Source organism: Vespula vulgaris, chromosome 5, assembly GCF_905475345.1.
Source record: "Vespula vulgaris chromosome 5, iyVesVulg1.1, whole genome shotgun sequence".
Lineage (NCBI taxonomy): Eukaryota > Metazoa > Arthropoda > Insecta > Hymenoptera > Vespidae > Vespula > Vespula vulgaris.
Window position 1 is genome coordinate 4,282,507 of NC_066590.1, and position 17,494 is coordinate 4,300,000.

A 17,494-nucleotide genomic window follows, 5' to 3' on the forward strand; every position below is an offset into this window, starting at 1 on the left:
GTTTGTCTCTCTTTCTCTCTTTTGCACATGTTCATTTCGGGGAAAAAGAGAGAAATAAGAAGATAAAAATAGCGTTACGAGAGAAGTTTTTACATGACTGGTGCGAGTATCTAATTAACAAATTTTATATCACGATCGTAAAAGAAGAAAAAAGAAAGAAAATGATTATTGCGAATAATTTAATGGATTTATGAGGTATCACGTATAGGAGAGATAGAAAGAGAAAAGAAAAGAAAAAGAGAGAGAGAGAGACAAAAGGGATAGAAGAATTTTGATAAAACGACGAAAATCGATTTGCTCCTTGTTCTTTTTTTCTTCGCTCTTTATCGTCGACGATCAACGTTTCGTTTTCTTAATGTAAGATGCTGGATTTCATTGGCCCGTTGACGCGACACTTAATTTAGTCCGCCACGAAGAGAACGACGAGGATGTGCCAAAATAGATACGACTTCGAATCGTACGTCTAAATCCCTCCTCCTCTTTCATTCTTCTTAGTATCGATACACTATACATGTGCGATTGTATACGTATGTGTTTGTATTTGTTTGTATATGTATACGTGTGTGTCTTACCGTCACGCAACGATGTTAAAAAAGACGGACTCTGGACCAATCACGAACTGGCAATATCCGTAACGAAAACGCCTCGGATCGTGCACTCTCGACTATTCATAGATATGTACGTACGGCAAATCGTTTACGATCGTTTATTGCTTTTGCAGGCAATGCTTTTCCACCGTGCCATATGTAGTTTCGTCGAAAAATAGATAGAAAACGAAAGAAAGAGAAAGAGAGGAGAAAATACGATAGCCACCGGCTGGAACAGTAATTAAAATTATCCAATGGAGATCGAAATTATCTCGCTATGTTACCGATATATAAATAAGTCGAAAAATGAAATAAATGATATGGTTGAAAAAAAGGTGCAAAAGAAAAGAGAGAGAGAGAACGTTTGTCATCGAATATAAAAATATATATCTTTGCAAAAATGAAAAATGCCTGTGGAATGAAACTTCGGATGAGAACGCGTAACGAGACTCCACTAATCACTGGTACGTCGATGTAGGTCGGTTGTGTTAAACCCAAGTGAAAAACGGGTTAAGAGCGAGTAAACGGCATTACGTACGGGAGGAAGAGAGAGAGAGAGTGAGAGAGCAAGAGAAATGGTCTATGATATCGGTGGTTGGTTAACGACTTGATTAACATCGTGGAGATTCGAATACGTACTGAGAGAAACGAAACGAAATAAATGGATCAGAAATGTGTTACATAGAGAGAAAGTGAGAGATAGATAGAGAGAAAAAGAGAGGAAGAGAGACAGCGAGAAGATATGATTATTTAAAAGAAATTCGATTTATTTCTTTAACCTCGAATTTCATACGATAAAGCTATCGGAAATATATTTAAAACGAGATAAATATATCGGTTTCGAGCGAGTTACAAAAAAAAAAAAAATAGAAACAACGATCGTGTGCGCGCACGCGGTTTGAAAAAATATTTAAAAAGAAATATCGAAGTTATAAAAATTAATTCCTATGATTATTATACGTGACGATTGTCGGTCCTTTATTTTTATTTGTACGTATATACTTCAACTAATTTTATCGAGTATTTGAGTAACGAATAGAAGAATATATATATATATATATATTCCATTACTCGAGTATCATGTTGAAGAGGTCACGAATTGATAGTATATAATTCAGACTAATTTTACACGATGAGACTTATTACATACGAGAGAGAATCTAACGGTTGTGTCCCATTTTCTATTCTCTCTCCTCTTTCTCCTTTCTCGAGAAAGGAAAATTCAATTTCATGAAAATTAATTAGACACGAAAGTTTCGCTCGATTCGGTAATCGAAATACATCGATAGAACTTCGTTCAAAATTCTAAATCGTTCGGTTCTAACTAGATCGTAACGTCGTTAACTAACAGGAAAAAAGAAAAAAAAAGAAAATATAAAAATAAAATAGTAGATAAGAGTGACAAAAATTGCGCAATAATTAATCCTACTCAACCTTCTATCGTCGTGCACAAAGTGCTTCGTTGAACAGTAGTCGACTAATGATAACGCCTCCGCGATAAATAAATGCGAAAAAGAGGAAGAGAGAGAGTGAGAGAGAGAGAGAGAGAGAGAGAGAGAGAGAGATGGGGAGAGAGAGAGAGAGAGAGAGAGAGAGGAAATAAAAATAAAAAGGAACTGAGAGAGATTCTCATCGTTTTATCGTGACTTGTGGCGGACAAATCGGCGAAACCGAAACACCTTATCATTAAGCTTAAGGCAATTTGACCCATGTATGCGTATACATGTGTGTATATGTACATATACGTATGTACATATATATATATACACATATGTATGTGTATATGCATATATGTATCCACGTTATCGGAATCGAACAAGGTCGCGTGCTGCTTACTCGATAATAATTAGCGAGTTCCTTTCTCTCTCTCTTTCTACTTTATACTACATCATACTAATTTTTTTTTGTTTCTTTTTTCTCCTCTTACACTTAATTTGTACGTCTAATGGACTTGATTTTATATTGTACAGTATATTTTATTTTTTCTCTCTCTCTTTTTTTTCGTGTGATAATATCTAACAATTTAGATATAGAATTTAAATACATGTACGCGCACATACATATACATTCTCTCTCTCTCTCTCTCTCTCTCTCTCTCTCTGTCTCTGAATAATTTATTTCGCTTAGAGAATAATAAGAAAGAGACATATCGTCTCTTATTGCAGAACGAGTTTATACAATGACCGTAAACCTTCGTCGATAAACGGTATGACCCACTTTTTGGTTCGAGGGCGTGTACCGTGATTATTAGAGTCAGTTAGTGAGGGGTCGAAACCGAAAACTCTGTTAAACGTGATACGAGGGGAAAGGTGATGAAAAGAGGAACGATATTAAACGCGTCCCAATTAACGTTACATACATACTTCGTGTCTCAACGAAGAAACTCCCTTCATTCAGGAAATATGATTCAAGCGGTACGACAAATGTTTATAAATAGTATTGGACAATGTAAATTATATAAGGATAAAGAAAGACAGAGAAAAGATCGAATTCTATGTAATTTAAAGAAGAAAAAAAAGAAGTATTAAAGATAGGTATTCCAACGATTAAATATTAACAAAGTAGAGAGAAATAAAAAGAGGATACTCGTCTAACAGAAAATCATTATATAAAAGGTGGGGCATTTAAACTGGAACGTCGATCTATTTTCGTCGCTTTTAATTATATCAAAATTATTATTTGTCGTTAATGATAATTTATAATACACTTTTGCAATGTTTTAAGAGATTTTTTTTTTTTTAGTGAATCTAATAATTACATAGGTAAAGATTCAAAGTCGATTATTAATAATTACTTCACTTTTCGCGCCTCGATCGATGATCGAAACAAAGGAAGAGAAAAAAGAAAATCATCAAGTTTTCATTCACACTTTTACTTTCTAACGATGTCTGCAAATTCGCGAGAAAGATGGAATTAGAAAAGATCGACCGTCGCGAATAATTCATAAAGTGACACACACGTTCGAGATACCGCCCAGGCACACGGTGATGTTAATCGGTTTTCGCTCGAACTGAGAATGAAATATGACAGGATATCCCGTCGGACGATCGTAAATTCGTCGTTAAACGAGAAGAAGAGAAAGAGAAAGAGAGACGGATATACACATTTTTGAACGTTGCGATCGAATCGTGACGCGGACTCGACGAAAATTCACTTTTACGTCAATATACAAAAACCAAGTCATCGACTAAGTTATCGGAGTTAGATAAGCCAAAGACACGTTATGTATACATAAAAATTTACATAAAAAATGTACAATGTAAAATATACATTTTTATGAATGTAAATCAATGAAAAGAGCAAACAAGGGCTGAAAGAAAAAAGAAGATCAAAAGAAGAAAAAGAAAAAGAAAAAAGTAAAAAGAAAAGAAAAGAAAAAGAAAATTTTATGTTATGTATTATGTGTATACTTACGCAGATAATCTATTGTTGGAGTGTCTGTCCCGTTCTGAAACAAAGAGAGAACAGCACAATTAGCGATCCGTGGAAATAATTAGTGTCTGATTATACGAAGTGGAAACGGGAGACTCTACATCACCCCCTCTCTCTCTTTTTTTCTCTCTCTCTCTCTGGAGAGAGAGAAAAAGAAAAAAAGAGAGAGAGAGAGAAAGAGATAAAAAATAGAGCCTTACTACTATCGTAAATCTGTTTGATCGATATACGTCCTTCGACATGTTCCATAAATTTGTCAATAATCGTAGAATCGAAATTATCCGATTCGAGTTGAATGAGCGATATTCTACATTGGTATTCTGACAGTGTACTAGGAATTTCGAGAGAATAGACACAATTTAACTGAGGGAACTCCATCGTCCGAGTCTATCGCCCTTTTCAAAGGGACGTTTCGACCTTGACGTATAAAAAAAAAAAAGTTAGAAAAGACACAATGAAGGTATAGTGGCTTCTTTCGGTACAAAGACCTTCGAACAGATAATTCTCTATCGTTACTTTTACGATCGAACGGAAGTGTGTAATGGTAGTGAGGAAGAGATGGGTGAAGAAAGAGAAAGGAAGATGAATGTAAGGAAAGAGAGAGAGAGAGAAGAAAGAGAAAGAAAATGCAAACGGTCTTGGGTGTAAACAATAAACTTCATATATATATATATGTGTGTGTGTATGTATGTATGATGTGGAGTACGCGAAACACGCATACGGCGTATATAGTATATTCTGAAAGAAGAAAAAAGAAAGAAAGAGAAAAAGAGGGAAAAAGAAAGAAAGAGAACTGAAAACGAGGGGTGTACCGGAACAGCCGTCGAATGGGATTACAGAAGGGTCCCCTCCTACCGCCATCACCACCATTACTACCTACTGTACGGAAGGAAAACTTTTCCCGCCACTTTCGTCTAATCGATTACACACCGGGAGAATATCTAAACAAATTCTACGTCGTTCGATAAAGGCAGAGGGGAATAAATTTTTTAATTTATCTCGGACGATTAATGAAACTATTATAAAATGGATTTCTCTCGTTTATACGTAATCACGTTTAATTATTTCATCGAAGGGAGAATAAATAAAGTAAAATATCGAAAGTATTTAACTCTAGCTTGGTCGAGCTAACAGGCCTGTCCATTTACTTTGGAAGAGTCTAATGAAAGATAAAGGAACAGAAGGATCTCGTGCTCGCGGATAAATGCTCTCGTAGGAATGCTGCCATTGCTGCTGCTGCTGCTGCTGTTGCTGGTGGTGCTGGTTCTACTACAGAGAAGACGTAAAAACGTCGATGAAGCATCGTAACGTCGCGTCAATAGAGTTTACGATTCTTGAGATCGTATCGTCTTGGTGACCTATTTATGCGAATACCGCGGTGGCATTGTTCGATAGTCGCTACGTCATCCAATGACTGCTTTTGATGCCCCATCGTCTTTGAGATCGTTCAATTTACGAAATACAGTAGATACATATATACATACATACGCGTATATATATAATCATATATATATATATATATATATATATATATATATATATATATATATATATATATTCGTATATATTGTTAGCTCGAATATTCGAAATTACGATTTGCCATAATCGACGTTATCGATCGTTTGAGAAAGAAAGAAGGGGAGCGAGAAAGGAAGATAGAGAAGAAGACAGAGAAACAAAGAAAGAGAATTATTAGCGAAAGAATATTTCTTCGTTTGCCGACGATTATAATAATAATCATTGAAGATAGTAGAGCTTAACGAGACAACGATGAAGCGTCGATAAACGCTCGTTATTATTATCTACGTATACACTATGATTATCCTATGCATGTAGGTATGTACATTCACGGGACTATCTCGATATCAACCTACAAGCTCGCACGTTCTCGAAGAAGGAAGCACAACGTGAACGGAGCGAGCATCGATCTCGCGCACCTGATAACAGAAGGTAGCTGACAGCCCCTTGAAGCAGCTCGAACCTGCTCAACATGACTTATCGTGCGGCTTGGTATAGTTGCGTTGACTCTTCATGTCACTCTTGCAAGCACACATATACGTACACACACGCGGACGAAAAGAGACGAACGAACGACAGACACAAACACAAACACAAACACGTAACTCGCACGAGTGAAGGGAGAAGAAAGAGATGGCGTCGATAGAGAACAAATTCTCTTATATATATATAAGATCTCTAACATAAATCGTGTTCCCTGACTTTAGACTTCTCTATCTTATTTCTCTCGAAATACTTATTACTACCATAGAGAAAGAAAAAAAAGGAAAAAAAAAAAAAGAGAGAAAAGAAAAAAGTATAACACAAAAAAAAAAGAAACGACGGAATTTCGTGATCAAATTTCTGCTGACTTCCGGCGGAAGTAAACGCAACGCGAGAACGATGGAAAGAGGAGCGAGAGACTCTCTCTCTTGAAACGCACACGGTGACGTGCTTCGCTTGACTGAGGCCCGAGAACGGCGATGGGCCCTCCTTCCCTCTCCTTTATCGTACCAGAAGCAGCCGGCAGTGACGGTGGCGGACCATCGTTCGCTTTTCCGTTGCGAGCTGCTAACGCCAGCTAATACAACGTCGTTCGTTCGACTCCGTTCGACGACCACGACGACCACAACGACTACCACGCGACGACGACAACGACAATGACAACAACAACGACAATGACAACGACAACGACAACGACAACGACGATGAGGACGACGAGGACGAGGACGAGGACGAAGACGAGGACGAGGGCGAGGACGACGACGACGCAACAACGAGGGGCCCGTGCGAACGCAGCCTGCGGAACAGACGGTCGGTCGTTTCACCTGCGTTACCCGTGCCTTTGTCGTGCCCCACTCCATATACTACACCGGGCTCGGGACTCGGCCGTTGGGCCTTACCCCCACCACCAACATCACCTTTCTTTCTATCCATCTCTCTTTTACCCCGCCATTACGCTACCGCTCGCGTACGTATGCTTCTTATTCTTCTTCTTCTTCTTCTTCTTCTTCTTTATTTCTTCTTCTTTTTCTTTTTCTTTTTCTTATTCTTATTCTTATTCTTATTCTTATTCTTATTCTTATTCTTATTCTTATTCTTCTTCTCCTCTCAATCGTAGTAACGGAGCCTCGCGAAACTCTAGTCGCTGATGAAGTTAACAATTTGGATTCAAAGTCATTGAGAAATATATACATCTTTCTCTCTCTCTCTCTCTCTCTCTCTCTCTCTCTTTCATTTTGCGGTAAACGGAAAATATTTACAAATAATTAACAATTATTGAATATTGCTCTTTGTTTGTTAACGTTTAGTAATCCAGATGGTATAGTGATTATATTATATTCAGTATTTATTCAGTATTTATTCAGTAATTCAACGATACAGTTTAATAATTCAACATAAATTGAAATGAAATTATCGGAGCAGCCCGTTTTGTTTCAGCAAATGTCGTTTCAACGACAAAGCGTTAAAATATCCATTTATTTTGTCGATTAATTATCAAAGAACGTATCTACATCATAATAATATCTCTTGTGTTTCTGAATATAATGGAATTATATTTGATAAAGCAAAGCATACACACAAATAGCGATATTGTCTTCTACCAATCTCTCTCTCTCTCTCTCTCTCTTTCTCTGTGTGTCCTTCTTTTTTATCTCTGGATAAAAAAATCTCGATACTCTCTCTCTTTCTTCCTTTCTCTTTTTCCTCTTTCTCTCTGCTTTATAATCGACGCACGTCCCTAGTGTCTGAGAGGAGAAAAAAGGAACGAAAATTTCATGGTGTTCCGTCGATAACTAGTTACGTAGCCGGCTATTGATCGATACCATCGTCCATACAGCCTGTCTTTATGTTAATGTGTGCGTGCTGCTCGTCCATACGGATGGTCCGCGCGCGTTATTAAGGCAGTATACTTAGTCGGCACACGCCACGAAGAGAACACGCCGGTCTCGCGCACCTGTTTCGGCCGTTCGACTCGATCTGGTTGGACCACCTTCCTTTTCCTTTTCCTTTTCCTTTCTTCCTTCCTTTCGAAGACCTTAGCGATATAAAAGCTAACCAAAATAGTCTTTGTCTGTATCTTGTCTCGTTTTCTCTCGTCTTGCCTTTCTTTTTGTATCTTTCATTTCTTTCTACAAGTTCGTACACAGTTGCATCGCGTTCTTTGATTTTAAGTTTCGTTTCAGTTCAACGAAGACAGAAGATATGAGCGAGTGCACGTAGGTGTATGCACGCGTGTGTGTGTTTGTTAGTGTGCGTGCATGTATCAGAGGAAGAGAGAGAGAGAGAGAGAGAGCGAGGTGCCTATGTATGTATCTGTGTGCATTAACGATGTTACTCTCGGAACAAGACTACTCTCGAAAATTAGTCTCTGTCTCTAACATCGTTCGATACATCCGGTGAAACGGCAAGTTTCGAGGCCTTACGAGAGAGGCGAGTGCGTTTCGTGTGGTTGTCCAATTATAATTTCCGAGTCGTCTTCCCGAGAGAGCACTCATTCGCTGGCATAAAGATATCGCGGCACAATAAATATCGTAATAACAATATCGAGGAAAAAAAAGACAAAGAGAAAAAGAGAAAAAAGAGAAAAAAGAATAGAAAAAGAGAGGCGCGTATCTTAAGCGTATATTCTCTAGTTTACGAGAGCAGCAAGTTCGAAAATAAAAAATCAAAGAAAGAAAAGAGAAAAAAGAAGAAGAAGAAGAAGAAGAAGGAGAATTAGAAAAAGAAAAAGCTCGTGTTTTTTACGTAGAACACACATCTCGTAGCGTACCCATATAGTAAGTACGTATATAATATACGTGTACATATTTTTTATGTAGAGTAGGTACAACAACGATTCGTTGAACGGAAGCTCTTCCGTTTGGTAAGAGGATAAAAAAGAATGCATAATGTCATACGGTCGACGCGAGTCTTTGTGTCAAAGAGACAACGAGCTGGAGTGGTAAGGGCCGAAGAGAGGGTGGGGTGGTTAGTGGTGGTGGTGTTGGTACTGGTGGTGATAGTACTGCTGGTGGTAGTAGTAGTGCTGGTAATGGAGGTTGTGAGACACGTGGGGGTAAGGGTAGGGGTTGGAGTAAAGGTAAAGAAAGAAAAGAGGAGAAAAAAAAGACCGCGAATCGACATGTGCCGCCCGCCGCCGGCGACGACCCAGTTTGCCTTCCTTCTCTCTCTTTCTCTTTTGCTCACACATACACACACACAGACACATATTCTTCCGATATGAAATCACCTTGCGTAAAGAATACCACGGAAAGACGTCGCTAAATCTCCGAAGCTTATCTCGAACATGTCGACATCTTTCACGGCACGATGTTTTTCTCGCGATTTTTCTTAACGTCCAAAGACGATTTTTCTTACATCGATTATATCTCCGAAGAAGGGTGTGTGTAAGAGAAAAAGAAAGAGAGAGAAAGAGATGGGAGAAAAAATAGAGAATCACGTATAAGATTCTTTCAGTGCAAAAGAAGAATACTCGTAGAAAGAGCGACAGACAAAGACAGAGAGAGAGAGAGAGAGAGAGAGAGAGAGAGAGATAGTGAGAAGTTCTGGAACGGTTCGCGAGTAACTCGCAAGCTTCTCAAAGCGTGTTTTGACGGTCTCCACCTGCTAGTCGAGGATGGAAACTCGATGTTTAACTACATTTCGCACAACTGTGTTACTCCCACGAGGAGTAGAGAGAGAAAGAGAGAGACAGACATACAGAGATTGAGAGAGGAGGAGAAAGAGGGAGAGACAAAGAGAAACAGAGAAAGAGAGAGAGGAGAGGGCGAAAAATCAATCTAGCCAAGAATATTCTGTTCGAGCCGAAAATATCCCATACATACATACGTACGTACATACGTACGTATGTATGTACGTACGTATATACGCGGCCATTTTACTCACGTTTCTTCTTTTTTCTTTCCATCCTTCCCTCTCTCTCTCACACACACACACTCTCTCTCTCTCTTTCTCTCTCAACACTAACGATTTCCCGTTAAATCGGGTGTTTATAAATTGTTCGCGAAAATAATTCTATAGTCCGCTTTACGTAATACACAATTAACGAGGACAGTTAATTGGAAAAGTGATTACGATCGATATCCACTTTGCCAGGTGCAACGTGAGCGACTGAAACGTTCAACTTCCTGCGAAGTTCCGGCGACTTTTTCCGCAATCCGTCGACGACTGCTTTTGTGTATCGTTTGGAGATAGGCTCATATACAGATACATCACGCACGTACACACGAATATACACCTAGGTAGGTATACTATACGATCCGAGATTATCTATTCCGCTCGTCCGCGTCTATATCCCATTTGTCCCGTGAACCACCACCGCCACTTGGAGACTCGGTGTTCCCGAAATTGGGTCAACCGAATGATGTATTATCCGCAATATCCAGAATGGTCGCACCTGCATAACGCTTTGTAATAATAAAAAAAAGAAAATAAAGAGAGAGAGAGAGAGAGAGAAAAGTAAATGAAAACGTCGTTGTTTCGAGAAATTCGCGAATCGATACACGTCCGTCGAAAGATTTTTAATAATTTCGATCGTTTTATCAAATATGACTTCTACGATTGATTACTCCTTCCTTTTTCTCTCCTTTTTTTTTATTTTTCTCTTTCATGTTCAATAGTTACAATACGATCATTCTAAAGCTTCGCTTTAAAAGAATATCTGTCGAATCTCGTTATTACAAACAACCTCATTTGAATTTCATAAGAACATTCCCCTCTCTCTCTCTTTCTCTCTTTTCTCTATTTCTCTCTTGTTTTCACTGAATATCATCGGAAGTAGATCACAACGCCTGTAAATTTCCACCGATATATAACGCCGATCTTTCATTGATAATCTTCGTTGATTGACGCGTAACTCCTGATATCTCGATTCGTAGAAAAAGTGTGTAGTACTTCATTCCGGTTTTCTCGATGGGATAAAAAGAGATAGAGAAAGAGAAAGAAAAATAGAGTGAAATAGAGAGAAAGAGAGAGAGAAGAGAAAGAAAGAAAGATAGAAAAATGAATAAATGGCGGCTAACGTCGACGCCCGTTCGAGATTGATCGTGCAATATACTGCGGCTAGATTAGTAGATTGCTTTTGGTTTGGCATTGAGCTTGCCCCGGCGATTAATCGATAGTCGAGCGAAGGTCGTACGCCTCCGTGGCGTCTCCGCTTATATTCGGAACTTTTAACCTTCCCTCGGAGTTTCCAAGCTCGCGTACGAAGATACGTGCTGGTAGTTCTAACGTTGTCGGCTCGGCTGGTAATATGTAGTGTATATACATATGTACAATATATATACACATACATATGTACGTAGGTACGTAGGTACATATGTACGTAGATACAACGAAGAAAAAGAAAAAGTTGATAAGAGCAGGGCTTAATATCTGAAAGGACGATTTCCGTCCTCTTTTATCGTATAAACCGAGGAGAGAAATGAGATTCCTGTTCCTCTTCGAAATAGAGAACAATTTTTATCACCTTCCATGACTCTTTTCGAGAAAGAAAAAAAATAAGAGAGAAGAAAGGAAGAATAGCAACAACAAAAAAGAAATAGAAAAAAGGAAAAAAAAAACAAAAAGAACGATGGAAGTGGAGAGTACGCGAAAGTTTGTCTGGATGCGAAGCACGACGCAGTAATCGAGTTGTACTCTTGAACAAACGTATACGGATGCACACACCCAACACGAATACATACATACATAGAGAGATAGATAGTAGATAGATAGATAGATAGATAGATAGATAGATAGATAGATAGATAGATAGATAGACAGATAGATACATATGTATATAGATGCATACATGTTACATACATACATAGACAGAGAGTTACGAATAGAGACGCACACGTTCGCGAGAGAAGTCGTAGAGAGACGTTCGACCAAACTAGGTCACGCGTTGACACAGACGCGAAGCTTAGCTCGAAAGGGTCACTTCAAGAGTTCATTGGCCTTAAACTCATGGAATGTTAAATATTCGTGGACGCTACGCACTTTCCAAGTGTCTCGGAATTCCATGAGACGATCGTAGATCGCGGAAGGTCAGGGACCTCGTCGTTAAGATTGACGATATTGCAATGTGAAATACAAACGAAATTTATACACCGAATTAACCTTGCAAATCCAGGAGACGAGGAACTTTCATATCTTCCCTCTCTTCGAAAGTTTTATCTTTTTGAGTAATCCCACCATAATTATACGAGAAAAACTTTCACAATTCTTTCCTTAGCCGGCGTGATCGGAAAACTATTTTGAAAAATCGTTCATTCATTTATGTTAAAAACTTTATGTATTTGTTGGAGATATCCACGAACAACGAACTTATCTAAATAGTTTTAAAATGTAAAGCGAATTTGTAAAAACGAAAGGAAATTCGTGAACGTCATTTAATTCGCGCCGCTTGATATTGCACGTTCGTTGTTGCTATATAGATATAAGAGAGAGAGAGAGAGAGAGAGAGAGAGAGAGAGAAACAGAGATAGAGAGAACGCCGTGTATATAAATGCACACACATATACGCAGGAGGAGCACGTAATAGGAGAACACGGTGAGAGCAAAGAGACAGAGCATCTCGTATTTTCCACGACGAACGCGCACGTTCTTCGATGCACTCCGTGCCGCATTGCGAGCCGGCAGAAACGAGAGGAAGAGAAAGAGAGATAGAGACATAGAGAAAGAGAGAGAAAGAGAGAGAGAGACCGCTATGAGAGAAGATGAGAGCGAGAGAGCGAGAGAGAGAGAGAGAGAGAAAGAGAAAGAGAGAGAAAGAGAGAGGAGAAAGATGACTAAAAGGGACGAGGAGGAGAAGAGGAAGATGACGAGTAGAAGGAAGAAGAGGAAGAAGAGGAAGAGGTAAAGGTGGGTCATCGACTTCCTCGCCGTGACGCAACACACATATACATAAAGCACACATACACACATACATACACGTACTAATATACGAAGGGAAGGAAAGTTTTAGAGAAAGAGGGAGAGAGAGAGAGAGAGAGAGAACACGACGAGACGCCTCGACCAAGCGGATCGCCCCGGTAACCTCTTCCTTCCGAAACTCCCTCCCTCTTTCTGACTATACTCGCTCTATCTCTCTTCAGCTCACGTACGTCTACCCAACCCCTCAACACTAACCCCTCGGAAAAGGCTATGGAGAATCCCTAGGAGTCTCGAACGTGTGAATCACACACTGCAAATACGTTGGCTACTCGAAACTCTCGGTCGAAGTGTATCTTCTCCTCGGTAATCGACGCTTTCATACGAATGTATATTGATATAAACGATCTTCGAGCTTTCTTAAGGACCTGCCCGAACGGACGATGCTAACTTCAAGAGTGGATCATGATTTATCTTGGACACTTCAGGGATCTCCTTCCTCCTCCTCCTCCTCTTCTAGTTTTACTGAAGATCGTTATATTCAATAATACGTAATTCGAAGCTCGATGATATTGTCTATTATTAACAAATTAATATCTTACATAATCGCGCTCATAGATATCTTCACGTTGATTCACGATATAGTATATAATATATACGCGATATATATATCTTATATATTCTACGGATAAAATATTGTATTATTGAATATTTTCTTTAACACATTAAAAACTATCGGGAAAAAGACAACTTTCTATTTTATTGAACGTATCCTGTATACGAAGAAAGCGTTTGAAAATCAAAGAGAAAGACGATATGTTCGTTCGTTCGTTCGTTCGTTCGTTCGTTAGTTAGTTAGTTAGTTAGTTAGTTAGTTAGTTAGTTAGTTAAGGACATCCCAGGCCGCGAAGTCGATAAAACGTAAACAGAACTAAAAGAGAGAGGGAGCGAGGAACGAACGAGCGAGAGAGAAAGAAAGAGAGAGAACTGATGTAGATTGGTTCGACTATGAAGAACGGAGAAAAGACTGGAGACGGATACGTAGATAGCCGGAGAATGGAGCAGATCGGCGATGGAAAGGGGAGAGGATTTAATCACGTTAAGTAACTTCGACCTGCCTAGGGTGGTGAGAGAGATAGAAAAGAGAAGAAGAGTAAGAGGGGGAAGCTAGAGGGAAATACGGACGTGCTATCGACCTCTTTCAGTCTACGCGACTCTCTTCGTCTCTCTTTCTTTCCCTCTCTTTTTCATTCGCACCCTTTTCTGCACGACCAATGCGCTTTTCCTTCTTTTTGTCCTTTTTCTACTTTCTCTCACCCTATCTCTCTCTCTCTCTCTCTCTTTCTCTCACTATCCATCTGTATCATATAGGGGATAATGTTTGAAGAGAAAAGTCGAATGAAATCCCAATGATTTCCAACTATCCTTTTCTTATTTTAAAAATATATACGTATATACGTAAAATATACGAGGAGGATTGATATTGTTCGTGTATATATATATATATAAAAGAAAAAGAATAGACGTGGATACATGAAACACCTAGACCGTAGGAGATGATCGATTTAATAAGAGTGAAACGAATAAAAGAGAAGAAGAAATGACTTTATTTCATGACCGCGATACTCGAACAACATCGTCCACATTTTATCGATCGTTCAGTGGTAAGCACTGAAATGCATCGTTGAGTGGTAGCAAGGAGCGTTACTCGTAGATCGAGAAAGATCTTGATAACCGTCTTAAGGCGGCAATTTGCTGAGAGATCACAGTCGCGGACTTGCCATTTAATCCGGAGTGGTTGTTATCCCCTTTTCCGTGCACCTCGTTCTCCCCGGATATTTATCGCTCGAAAGAGTAAAAGAGAAAGAAAATGAAATAGACTGAGAGAGAAAGTGAGAGAGAGAGAGAGAGAGAGAGAAAGAGAGAGAGAGAGAGAGAGAAACAGAAAGAGAGATAGGGAAAGAGAACAACCCTTCTCACGAAGGTGGACATTGGGGGTTGAGAGAGAAGAGTAGTTGCTCGTGTCACGGTAGTTGCAAAAGGGCGTGTACAACAAAAGACGAAAACGGGTTGCCGTGGTAGAACGAGAGAAAGAGAGAATGTGAAAGAGAAAGGGAAAAAGAAAGAGAGAGAGAGAGAGAGAGAGAGAGAGAGAGAGAGAGAGAGAGAACAGGCTAACCTCTTCTCCTCTTCTAAAGCCAAACCCAGTATTATTAGGAAAATGGACTTCCTCTCTCTCTCTTTCTTTCTTTCTTTCTACCGCCATCTTTCTTGTACCCTTCTCGCGATAAACCACATCTGTATCCTCCCTTCTCTTTTTCTTTCTTTTTTTCTCTCTATTTCTCTCTTCTTTTTCTTTCTCTTTCTTCTTTTTTCTTCCTTTCTCTTTCTCTTTCTCTCTTGTACTCTATCACCTCGACCGTTCTCTTTTTTTTTTGGTCTCCGTTTTCCCACTTCTTGGCACGTTTCTTATTTCTTAACGCGAGTGCATCGTTCCAACTTTCTTTTTATTCTTTTTTCTCTTCTCCTTTTGATTTTTTTTTCTTTGTTTTGTTTCAACACTGCAACAATGAAACTAAATACACGAACCCAATACAATTCGGTTTAAAGATATACATCGAACGTTTAATAAATCGAAAGATTTCGATTGTATAATCTTTTTTTCTTTCATTCTCTCATAGAAACACAACAGAGTTAGGGGTGAGAGGATGTTAAACGCGATTTTCGTAAGTGGGTCAGTACGGTGGCAGGATAACAAGAGCTACCCGTCGATCCGTCCAAAGGGAGAGAGGGCTTCGATTCAATATTTAACGAGGGCCGAACAACCCTTCTGGCTCTACTCAATCTCCTTCCTCTCAATTCCCCTCCCCTCTCTCTCTCTATCTCTCTCTCTCTTCTATAACTTATACTATTATCACGTAGCACGATCACGTTGATCTATCGTCGAAACGATCGTCTTTGCCATTGACGGATGAACAAATTTCTATGTTATTTAATCACGATGCTTTTAATCCGACTACTGTAATATTAATCTGAAAATATCCCGGACGTTTAATTTATTTCAACTTACTATTGTACTATTATTATTTATTATTATAATTAATGTTATTGTAATTACTATTATTATTATTATTATTATTACAGATTTCAAAATCTATTTTTCAATTTGAAATTCCATTCCGGTAGTACGTGCATATATAAAAATGTCGGTAATAAGTATATGAATAGATCTATTTACGATATCGACGTTAATCATTTAATACTTTCCTATCAGCATTTCAATAAACTTGATTTTATCTAGTTTTTCTTTCGACGTTTTTAAAAATAAACATAGTATCTCGTTTGAGATTTCGATTAACAACTAGCAGAATGGTGAATATTCTCTCATTTCTATAATTTCATTTGTCAGGGATAAATATTTCTTTTTTCTTTTCTTTAATTTAATTTTTCTACGTGGTTTTTTTTTTTCTTATTTGCAGCTTAAACGGTAATGGTATTGCTATATCACGCAGGTAAGTATGTTTAATGTTCTTTGTCCATCGGCATTTATACCCGGCCTTTATTATTATTATTATTCTTATTCTTATTATTATTATTATTATTATTATTATTTTTATTATTATTACATCGCGTAATAATAATAAAAGTGAAAAAAAATTTACGACCGTTTAATTACTACTAGTTCTTCGTTGTACTGCCATTAATCGAACTGGTAACTTTCGAAACGCACTTAATTGAGAGGAGAGAAAAAAGAGAAAAGAAAAACAGGAAAAATAAAAAGATAATGAAAGAAAAGATAAAGACTCGTCAAGGATATATCGCGTTAATAAGACCAATGCATACTACGCGTAGTAGAAGCGTGTACGTAGGTACGTACGATTCAACAGGTATCGATTTCTCGGTTTAAATGGCAAAGAGTCGTAATCGCGAAATTGACTTTTGCGGAGTGTGCCACAGAGAAAACGGGTGCCACTTTAACGTCGTGATCTTTTATCCGTTCATCGTGTGAGGAACCTCATAATATCCTCGTAATCCTTTCGCCTCTGCTTAATGACTTATGTATCGGTAGGAACGAGACCGTTTCATAACTTATTCATGGGAGTAGAGAAGAGAGAAAGAAAAGGAAAGAAAGAAAGAAAGAAAGAAGGAAGGAAAGAAAGAAAGAAAGAAAGAAAAATAGTTGTTCGTGAAGCGGAAGTGTGGATAACCGTTCGTTGCTTTTCAATCGGCTTTACATACATCGAGACACATGAAAAATGAGAGAGCAGGAGAGAGAGAGAGAAGCAAAGCACGTAGAGTACAGATCGACCACGGATCAAAGACACCGGTGGTCTTGTATATGCTACGACGATCGTCTTCGCCGTTAGTTGCACTCGACGTTACAAGCTCGTTTAAAAGCGACGTCGATCGAGCGTCGATTTGTTACGATCGATTTTCATTCGATTTTCTTTACATGAAATTCTGAAGATTCTTAAACAAAGTCAATAACGATCCTAACTACTTAACTACGTCCGCAAGAAGTTATCCGATCTTTCGATGAAAAAGATAAAAACAAACAAAAAAGAAAAAGAAAAATTCCAACGAATAATAGTTCAATTTCTTAACAGATCGAAGTAACG

General features: G+C 38.5%; 1 protein-coding gene across 10 annotated transcripts in view; it reads right to left on the bottom strand.

The window, feature by feature from the left end:
• Window positions 1-17,494, bottom strand: part of LOC127063664 (AF4/FMR2 family member 4) — a 153,099-nt gene that overhangs the window by 15,681 nt on the left and 119,924 nt on the right. For all 10 annotated transcript variants that reach the window (XM_050993663.1, XM_050993665.1, XM_050993664.1 and 7 more), the window contains one exon: window positions 4,002-4,035. In XM_050993663.1, the coding sequence (XP_050849620.1) occupies window positions 4,002-4,035 (34 nt within the window). The remainder of the gene's footprint in view (window positions 1-4,001; window positions 4,036-17,494) is intronic.